Genomic DNA, 11,011 nt, shown 5'->3' with positions numbered 1-11,011 from the left:
CAACAAAGCATCCTTCACTCATGCTGCCAAACATACCCTCGTAAAACTGACTATCCTACTGATCCTTGACTTCGGCGATGTAATTTACAAAATAACATCCAACACGCTACTCCATCACAGTGCCATCCGTTTTGTAAAAAAAAGCCCCATATACTACCCACCACTGCGACCTTACGCTCTTGTTGGATGGCCCTCGCTTCATATTCATCGCCAAACCCACTGGCTCCAGGTCATCTAAGTCTTTGCTAGGTACCATGTGTATGTGACAATTTGTAAGTCGCTCTGGATAAGAGCGTCTGCTAAATGACTTAAATGTAAATGTGTAAATGTAAAGCACCACCTTATCTCAGCTCACTGGTCACCATAGCAGCACCCACCCGTAGCACGCGCTCTAGCAGGTATCACTGGTCACCTCCAAAGCCAAATCCTACTTTGGCCACCTTTCCTTCCAATTCTCTGCTGCCAATGACTGGAACGAATTACAAAAATCACTGAAGTTGGACTCTCATATCTCCGTCACTAACTTTTAGCACCAGCTGTCAGAGCAGCTCACAGATCACTGCACCTGGTACATAACCCATCTGTAAATAGCCCATCCAAATACCTCATCCCAATACTGTTATTTTTTTTGCTCCTTTGCACCCCATTATCTCTACTTGCACATTCATATTCTGCACATCTATCACGCCAGTGTTTAATTGCTACATTGTAATTATTTCTCCACTATGGCCTATTTATTGCCGTACCTTATTTGCACACACTGTATATAGATGTTCTATTGTGTTATGTACTGTATGTTTGTTTATTCCACGTGTAACTGTGTTGTGTCGCACTGCTTTGCTTTATCTTGGCCAAGTCACAGTTGAAAACAATTATCATTTACAACTGGCCGACCTGGTTAAATAAAGGTGAAAAAAAGACCCTAGTTCGATTCCAGGTTGTATCACAACTGGCCATGATTTGCAGTCGCATAACGCGGTGGACAATTGGCCCAGCGTCATCTGGGTTAGGGTTTTGCCAGGGTAAGCAGTCATTGTAAGTAAGAATTTGTTCTTAACTGACTTGTCTAAAATAAAAGGTTAAAAAAAAGGTAATATGCAGAAATAGCTCCCATAATCCTAATTTTCTGTAAATATAGGACATCCACTGGGACAACCAAAAGTCTTGACACCAGACTTGCAAACAATCAGGACATTTAATACGTCTCATACAAAATGGTGACAGATGAAATCTAGAAAATGTCACAATATGGGCTTGATGTTGCAAAGTAGACTTATCACATTCATAACTAGATAAAACTGCTCACTGTGCCAGATTCAGACAATAGTGAAGGCCCTTAAAGCTTCTTTTTTTTTATATATATATCTCATTCAGGCTGACAATTTCTTTTTTTAGACCATGCAAGCCACAATTACCCCCAAATAAACATCCAGTGCCTCTGACCAAAATGTTCTGTGACTTGTTGGTAAGGAGAAACAGAGCTTGGCAGGAGTCTTTCAATCCAACAGTATGTAACAGTAGGGGAGGGGGGGGGGGGCTGCACTCAACTTTTGTATTGGCAGTATCCACATTCTAGTTTCAATTGATGTCGATAGAACTAGAGGATTACTCATACCAGTAATATGCCTGGAAGTCAAGCCACACACACAACTGCCTAACAACCACCACACTAGCTCTCAGATTGGTCAGTTTCCTGTCACTGTGCAATTCAGACAATCAATCACAGTTAACTTTGGACACAGATGCCTATGGGGAACATGAAAGTATGCATGGTGCACAGCACTGAGGGCATGGTTCATTATACTGAATGAGACAGATTGGTGAGGGTGTGTAGTGTACAAGGCAATATAAAAACAGACAATGTAGCTGTACAATTCTAAATCTCAGCTCTGGGAAGTCTGTATGAGTAATAAAGGACACAGGTCCTCGAAATGAAAACCGGTACAAGAGAACAGTATAGGCTCAGAGTACAGCACCTGCAACAGTGGATAAATTACCAGAGGGGAGAATGGGACAAAAAGCAGGTACTGAATTAAAGATAGGAGGCAGGATATGGAAGTCAAGCAGTTCCAATTGAATTATTTTTTACCTGCCCACTACATTTTATTTAAAAAAGGAAAACAAAATCATCAGAATCTCATAAAACACAACAGCAGCAAGTACCAGTAAAAAAAGATAGAGGGGAATTGCATTGATAAGAAGAAAGTAGGGAGTGATGAGAAAAACAGGTTTCTATCACTGTGGCCTAGAGCAGGCCAAGCAGGCAGGAGGAGCATGGCCTTGCTGTCAGTCACTTTGAATCCATCATTAAGTGGAGAGAAACAAACCAAGACAAGCTCCCTCCAAACAGGAGATTGAGTCACTGCTTCAAGTCAGGGATCCATTGATATACGGTATCACATCTATCTCTTTTGTTTGAAGGTCTAGGTCTCTCTCCTGACGACTTGCTTTCCCTTCACCAGTCTTGGTCAAATCAGGGAAAGCCTTCCAATTGATGAATATTTTTTTTTTTTCCTCACGTCAGTCTCAACTACCTAGTAGTCATCCAAATCAAATAACTCATCGTCTTCTCCTTGGTACTCTATGGCCTGGAAATCCACCCTGTACCGCAAGATCCCTGTAAAAAATTAAATAAATAGTCTTACAATAAAAAAATAAATAACATTACATGTAAAGTGTTGGTCCCTTGTTTATGGAGCTAAAATAAGAGATCCCAGAAATCCATACACACAAAAAGCTAATTTCTCCCTAATGTTGCACAAATTTGTTTACATCCCTGTTAGTGATAATTTCTTATTTGCCAAGATAATCCAGCCACCTGACAGGTGTGGCATATCAAGAAACTGATTAAACAGCATGATCATTACACAGGTGCACCTTGTGCTAGGGACAACAAAAAGCCACTAAAATGTGCAGTTTTGTTCCACAACACAATGCCAGATGCCTCAAGTTGAGGGAGAGTACAATTGGCATGCGGAATGCAGGAATGTCCACCGGAACGGTTGCCAGAGAATTTAATGTTAATTTCTTTACTATAATCCACCTCCATAGTTTTAGAGAATTTGGCAGTACGTCCAACCGGCCTCACAACCGCAGTCCACGTGTATGGTATCATGTGGGCGAGTGATTTGCTGATGTCAACATTGTAAACAGAGTGCCCCATGTGAAATCCATGATTAGGGCCTAATGTATTCATTTAAATTGACTGATTTCCTTATATGAACTGTAACTCAGTAAAATCTTTGAAATTGTTGCATTTATATTTTTGTTCAGTATAATTACTCTGCAGAGGTGCATTACACTGCCAATCTACACTGACATTTTTATTCAGTTGCATGAACCCAGAATAAACCCACCCAAAATAGTAAAAGCATTTAGTTATGAATGTATACTTAAACCCTTACCCCCAATTCCACCAAAGCCTTTTACAAACTGGGATCCTTCTTGGCTCTTGTCAGTGACAATCTCCAGACAGGCTCCAAACTTCTTATAGCTATTGGCGAACCATTCAAGTAATGGCAAGCTCTCGATCAGCTCATGGTCCTGACCAGTCTGTAGAAATAAACCCACAACCAAAAAGTTGAACATGAAAAATTGGAGGAGATCCTTTTGTGATGAGAATTCTCCATGTAAAAGTGGTGGATGCGAATACAGGAAGTAGATTAAATTTCTCTTCAATTTTGCTTACATCACATTTTAAGGTCCTCTAGAAAATCTGGGACCACAACAGAAATTCCTTCATACACTTGTGTTGGTTATGGAAAGATAATGACTCCTCACTGACCTCTTTGTCTGTGAAGTGAGACTTGTCTTTCTCTTGCTCTGGCGTCAAATACAACGTCTTCTCATCTGAATCAGTAGAAGAGGTTGAACAGAACAGAGGGGCAAGAAATAAAAACATGTTAAGACAAGAATCCCTCAACTGGATGCACTTTGTAGTGTGTGTCGAGCACATTTACATACCGGTACCCTTCTCCGCCATAGCAAGTCCCTCTGCTCCATGGCAACGTAGGATGTATCTCATGGTATCCAGGTTCTCATAAACAATCAGGATCTCAACAGCACCCATTTCCATGGCTTTCAGTGTGTCTTCCACCCCAAAGCAGTACTTCCCCGTATCCTGGCTGATCTCATCAAAGTATCGTCCTGGGAGAAAAGGTCCTCTATATTATCAATATGACAACAGGATGGAGTAGACATTCATGCAAATTAACAACAGATCAGATGTACTGAATACAAGTACCTATTAGTTTCTTCTCCTGGATGAATTTGACATTGGTAAGCACTTCTGCGGACAGTTCAATGGCCTGGTTGAAGCCATTCTCCCCACCATATGATATGTCAACCAGCTTCAGGATCTTAGCTTGAAGCCTCTGAATGGACACGAGTCAAACAGTCATCAGTGAAAAAACAGACCACATAGCAGCCATATAAATGCTACAATAGCAATGCTGACAATGGCACCAGAAAGACCTGGAATGGTGGGTCTGGAGTTACTGACCGGGTCAAACATGTCTGACTGGCTGAGCTCCGTCTTGAAGTCAGCTGAACCAGCTAAGACCATGCCTGCTACGTTGACCTTGTCGTTGCACAAAAAAAGTGTGGCTGCCGTCTCTGCCACCTTCCGCACGTAGTTATGTCTCTTCTCCATCCTCAAACGAGCAAATCGCAAGGCAGACTGTCCTCCTCTGCCTGAAAGAGAGCTGTTTGTTATACATGGTTGTGGGGACAGGCTGTAATTGTGTTCATGAGTGCATGTGAATGTAGGGCTTTTACCGTGCTTCTTGGGTAGGTCCACTGTGAACTTATGCAGCACCTCCCTGGTGTTGCCCTGTAGGGTTCCGAAGAGGGCGCCACTTCCATCAATCACAATGAAACCAAACTTGCTGTCATCTGAGAGCAATGCTGTAAGAGCCTGGGAGAGAGACAGAAAATGCATGTAATATAATTTTTAAAATCTAATTAGAAAGGTGGTCAATATTTTGACTGTTTTGGCTATACCTAACGTCACGCTACACACACAAAGCCATGTTTCTTCACCAAAACAAGCAACACAATCATGAAACCATTAGGAGTGTTGTTTCGATAGTGCAATGCAATCCAAAACTCCATATTTCCCAAGCAAATAGCCCAATGGGAAATATAGAGTGAGGTGAGAAAACAATGGACAGAGGGGTGTTGAACAACCTTACCTCTGTATGGAACTTGTTGTCACAGAGATACAGAGAAGTGTTGATGGGTTTAAAAGGCTCAAAGTCGATATTGACTTTTTTCTCTTTGCCCTCATCAGTCACAATGGTGCCACAGTACACAACCAAGCCGTTGGGAGGCACTGCAGGGTAAAAAAAATAAGTTGGAGCTCAGAGATCAAATCAAAATGTATTGGTCACATACATGTGTTGAGCAGATGTTATTGCGGGTGTAGCGAAATTCTTGTATTCTAGACCACTAGAATGAATGGAGAAATGGCCATAACCCAGCCAGGACCACCCCAACTTACTTCATACAGGAGAGATAGTAGTTACAACCTGACTTCACACACCTTTATGGTAGAGTTTGAGTCTCTGCTGTACAGAGGTGATGGCTCCAAGCACAGAGAGCCTGTTGACTCTGCTTTTAATGTTGGATGCAGTGCCAAACTCATCAGCCAACATCTTGGCCACTCTGGAGATCTGGTCCTTAGGTGGGATGATCAGGGATATCATACTCGTGCCATTCCTGAGAGGAGATCAATTGCATTAAACCCACTTTTAAAAACAAGGCATATTCTAACACTTCCTTTGAGTTGTAATATAAGCTGCAAAGTAACTCAGGCAAAATGATGTCTGCAAGCTATTCATTTAAACTTTTACAACTGTAAAAAAAGGGAACATGGGTCTCCCGAGTAGCGCAGCGGTCTAACGCACTGGTTCGCAGTGCTCGAGACGTCACTACAGATTCGAGTTCGATCCCGAAATAGGTCACAGCCAGCCGCGACCAGTAGACCCATGAGGCGGCGCACAATTGGCCCAGCGCTGTCCGGGTTAGGGGAGGGTTTGGCTGGCCGGGATGTCCTTGTCCCATCGAGCTCTAGCATGCACGCTGACACGGTCGCCTGTTGTACTGTGTTTCCTTGGACACATGGTGTGGCTGGCTTCTGGGTTAAGTGAGCACTGTGTCAAGAATCAGTGCGGCTTGGCAGAGTCGTGTTTCGGGGGACGCATGGCTCTCTACCGTCGCCTCTCGAGTCAGTACGGGAGCTGCAGCGATGGGAAAATACTAACTAGCAATTGGAATTCACTAAAAAGTACACACAAAAATGCATAAATATATTTTCAAAAAGGACCAACAGGTTGTCTTGCTTAACCTGCTTTCATGTAAAGGAGTCCTATTTAGCAAATCATGTCCTTTTCATACAAGTATAGCATCAAACCAGACTGCTCTAAAGCAAGTTCTTACGACCGGTTTTCAGATGAGGAAATTACTAAAGTAGGCGAAGGTCACGCCATGGCTAACATCTACATAAAAATAAAAACATTTTTACAGCGTTACAAATGTTCTCAACACAATAATGTGAGCAGTTTTAATATTTTAGGTTTCTGCAAATGCTTTTAAATCAGGAAGTTCTACACAAGGTGAACTCAACACACGATAATTAACAATCAATCAGATCAAGTTTGCAGGGAACATAACTAAGCCCAGCAGCAATTTTCCTCCTCGTCCTATCTCCCACGCGCATGTCCTGACATGCACGCGTGTGGGGCATCCAGACATGCACGCGTGTGGGGCATCCAGACATGCACGCGTGTGGGGCATCCAGACATGCACGCGTGTGGGGCATCCAGACATGCACGCGTGTGGGGCATCCAGACATGCACGCGTGTGGGGCATCCAGACATGCACGCGTGTGGGGCATCCAGACATGCACGTGTGGGGCAGACATGCACGCGTGTGGGGCATCCAGACATGCACGCGTGTGGGGCATCCAGACATGCACGCGTGTGGGGCATCCAGACATGCACGCGTGTGGGGCATCCAGACATGCACGCGTGTGGGGCATCCAGACATGCACGCGTGTGGGGCATCCAGACATGCACGCGTGTGGGGCATCCAGACATGCACGCGTGTGGGGCATCCAGACTGACTTAATTACCAACCAGAGTTTTTTTGCATGAACAATATTTTAACATTTACTTGTTAGTACTGTATTAAAGCACTACCACATACCTACAAAAACATACATATCATTAAGACTTGGCCCTGATTGTAAAAAGATAGACGGTTTTATAGTGAGAGTGTGAGCTTGCCCAAGTAGTATTTCCCCGTTTTTATTGGTTTTGACCACCATGTTGACATTACAAACTTGTTGCTGTACCTAGTCAAGAGGGTGAAGGTCACAGTAGTTTGTGTACTAGGTAAACTCATTATTAAACAACTTGACCTACACAGAAACCACAGGTCACGACTTGCTTAACCTGCCCTAGATGTATCCTGTTTTCCCAAGCAAGCCAGGCATGTCCTTTTTATTCAACTATAGCATCAAACCTGACCGCTCTAAGGCGAGCTCTTATGGCAGGTTCAGATGAGGACATTACTACAGGCCTAATGGGAGCGTGACCTTCCCAGTCTTCATATTTCCACATTTTTGTTTTGGCCACAATGTTGACAATACAAACTTGTTGCTGTTCCTAGTCAAGGGGGTGAAGGTCACAGTATTCTGTACACTGACTGAATTCATTAAACAATTTGACCCACTGGACTATATAGATAACCACCCAGGGCAAAAGAGTGCTCATGCACAAGTCAGGTGTGGAATTTAGCTAAGCGAAGTTCCCAAGTTGGATCCAGGTCAAAAGTAATGCTTAGGAATTGCTTGACCCTTTGCTCTAAATTAAACTCCATTGTCAGCTACTCTGGCTGAGTGACAGGTCTATTGCCAGCTATTAAAGGCCTATTTATGTGACACTGACTGGTAAAGACTTGATCAGCAAAAACCTGCCTGAAATTATATCACATTTTACTTTAAAGCAGCAAAATTGCCCACTGTCACTCTTTTAAATGTAGACTAACTAGATAGCTTTGGGCATCAGCTAAGAGATTGTTAAAACCAAAACAAAGTGTAGATTCAGATTGTATTATCAGCTAGCTAACTGTGAATGTCAGACACCACTAGTACACGCATTGCCAGCTTGGTAGCTGAAGGTAAAGAAGTCATTCTAGTTACACAACTAATAGCAAGCTAGCTAACGTTACGTAGATCAATGCCAAGTAATCTAGCTGGTTAGCTAACTAGCTAGTTACGCGTTGAAATAAATACTAAAACTATTAACGTCATTTGCTAGCTAGATAATGTTAATTTGTATGGGCCTTGTACTAGCTTCCACATAGGTAGTAGCTAGTTAGCTACTAAGTTAGCCCCTTGTTTACTGGTTCAATGAGAAGAAGAAAGTCACTGACAACCCCATGCACTTGTCATGTCCACACGTACCCCCGAGCAGCTTCCAGACTTTTGATCAACTTCTTTATCTTCCATATCTCCACGTTCCTATCCGCTGCGTTGGGGTCGTCCGCCATTTCTTCCGTTGTCTATTCAGGACCTGGAAGGGTAGTAGTGGCAGCATTAAAATACGGACTGCGATAACTAGTTAACACGGGCGACTTGTGCTAAGGCTCATGGCAAATATAGCAACGTTACATTTTTTAAACTATTTCCACAACAGCAAGGACGATAATATTGGTCCAATTGATCTAGTCAGCAACCGGGTGATGTGTCTGTCACGGTTGGAAAATCTTCTGGCTTTTAAATCCTACTAAGGCCCTAGAGTCCACCTGCTCAAGTATTGCTGAATAATGTCAAAGTTATTAGAACGATAATATGCATATGAACCAAACACCAAATCCCCAAAATGACCACTCAAAAACACGCAACTGTACTTGCCCCAAAGCGCCGTTCTGTCTGCACTTTATCTCTCAAATGACAGCTATTTAGTAGTTGTCGTCAGCCCTGACGTTGTCGAGTAGTAGCTCCACTCAAGCCGGTTTGTTCTTGCTAGTACGCATGGTGCGATGGGCCCTCATGTCATGTTGGGGAGGTGGCTGGAATAATTCCGGTTGGGGATCACTTCCTGGAAACGCCATAGTTACAGTTGATTTAGAGATTTTTCATTGGGCTAAACAGTGGGTGGGTGGAGCAGAGAAAAAATAAGTACCAATACCAATGGTTTCCACTAGTTACCACAACCACAAAGTCAAATTGGCTAAATCTTAAAGATTTATGAAAACAACAATGTGCTTTTTGGTCTTCTTTTAGGTTTAGGGTTAGGCATAAGGTTCGCAGTGTGGTTAAAGTTAGGGTTGAGGTAAGGTTTAGGTTTAAAACCAGATGTTAAGAAGAGTAATCAATAGGCTCGTTTGTGAGGTAAGGCTGAAGCAACCGACTCAGAGCTGGCACCACAGGTTCAAAAGTGATGTGGCAAAATTCATACGTCTTTTCAGGGGGCTGGAGTTTTTCCTGTTCTCTTGACCTGGTCAGGTAAAACTCTGGATTCTATTCATAGGCTATGAAAGGGTCCAATGTTAACTGTTTTTCTTAATGTCCCAAACACAATTTCTACTGGACTTGACATGGTGTAGTGTTTAAATACATTGGGATCATGAAGGGCCTATAGAGAGCAATAGTAATGGTGTTTTTTTGTAGACACGAAATCCACCAATGCTTGTTGGCCTAGGCCTATGTGGAAATGAATGGAGTTTTTGTATGGTTTTTGGATAATAGCCAAAAAATAAGGTCTGTGGTAAACACAACCTTATGAGATCTGATATGTTTTGATCTATGAGATCATCTTCATCAGCTAATTTCACTTATGTGAACTTTGAAGCATTTATGTAATCAAATAAAACACTAAAGGCTTTACCACAGGAGGTGGTCATGGCTGGAAAGGGAGTTGAATTAGTGGAATGGTATCAAACAAATGGTTTCTATTTGTTTGATGCCATTCGATTTGCACCTTTCCAGCCATTATTATGAGCCATCCTCCTTTCAACAGCTACCACTGAGATTTGCAATTCTTAAAGGTAATATTTGCTGACTGATATTATCTCATAGAATAAAACGGATAAGATCTCCTAAGCTTGTCTTTCGGCGTTAATGCCAAAACCTATTATTTCCTCATACATTTTCCCTATAGGAATGGCTGAACGAACCAGAGGTAACTCATTTCCGTTTTTTAGCTCTACTTTGGCATGCTTTCTCTCTATATGCAGTTATTAATAGGCTATATTTGGTTATTATGATATGTATTAGCTGTTTAATGTAATTTAGCCATTCATCTATGTTTTGAGAAATTATATTAGTTGCGTTCAGTTTTGTTTCCGAAGAATGTCATTTTGAGAATAATAGGACGCTTCCCCTTTAATAAGACAATTGCGATCCATCGCGGAGAAGACGATCAAACGTGACTATCTAGAGGAAGTACAGGTTTCCATTAGATACTTACGACCTTACAGTAGATTGGCTAGTCAAGGTTAATGTGTATTTCATATTAGCTTTTTTTCCAGACTGTCGACAGTCAGTGGCGACCAGTCATTCAGGGCAGGTGCGGCAGAGCCCCACCTGTTTTGAGCCCCACCTATTTAGCAAAACATTTAATAAAACAATTTATATATACAGCTCCAGTCAAAAGTTTTGGCACACCTAATCATTCAAGGGTTTTTCTTTATTTGTACTATTTTCTACATTCTAGAATAATAGTGAAGACATGAAAACTATGAAATAACACATGGAATCATGTAATAACCAAAAAAGTATTAAACAAATCTAAATATATTTTATATTTGAGATTCTTCCAAGTAGCCACCCTTTGCCGTGATGACAGCTTTGCACACTCTTGGTATTCTCTCAACCAGCTTCACCTGGAATGCTTTTCCAACAGTCATGAAGGAGTTCCCATATATGCTGAGCACTTGTTGGCTGCTTTTCCTTCACTCTGCGGTCCAACTCATCCCAAACCATCTCAATTGGATTGAGGTCAGG

The 11,011-nt window shown here is 42.2% G+C and overlaps 1 protein-coding gene across 3 annotated transcripts; it reads right to left on the bottom strand.

The window, feature by feature from the left end:
- Positions 1-1,176: 1,176 nt before the first annotated feature.
- On the bottom strand, positions 1,177-9,086 carry LOC118391372 (eukaryotic peptide chain release factor subunit 1-like). Of its 3 annotated transcripts, none has more exons than XM_035782723.2 (11): positions 8,909-9,086; positions 8,468-8,576; positions 5,543-5,718; positions 5,193-5,332; positions 4,777-4,915; positions 4,502-4,692; positions 4,244-4,373; positions 3,964-4,146; positions 3,785-3,849; positions 3,405-3,552; positions 1,177-2,617 (listed from the first exon to the last, which is right to left on the bottom strand). In XM_035782723.2, the coding sequence occupies exons 2-11, from the start codon at positions 8,551-8,553 to the stop codon at positions 2,535-2,537; spliced, it is 1,341 nt and encodes a 446-aa protein (XP_035638616.1). In that variant the 5' UTR covers positions 8,554-8,576; positions 8,909-9,086; the 3' UTR covers positions 1,177-2,534. The 3 variants fall into 3 exon arrangements, with proteins under 3 accessions (XP_035638616.1, XP_035638618.1, XP_035638617.1); XM_035782725.2 differs by having other exon boundaries at positions 8,918-9,086; XM_035782724.2 differs by lacking the exon at positions 8,909-9,086 and adding an exon at positions 8,675-8,808.
- Between the last annotated feature and the right edge of the window lie 1,925 nt (positions 9,087-11,011).

Source organism: Oncorhynchus keta, chromosome 12, assembly GCF_023373465.1.
Source record: "Oncorhynchus keta strain PuntledgeMale-10-30-2019 chromosome 12, Oket_V2, whole genome shotgun sequence".
Classification (NCBI taxonomy): Eukaryota; Metazoa; Chordata; class Actinopteri; order Salmoniformes; family Salmonidae; genus Oncorhynchus; species Oncorhynchus keta.
The sequence above is the reverse complement of the archived record's forward strand: the minus strand, read 5'-3'. Positions and strand labels throughout refer to the sequence as shown.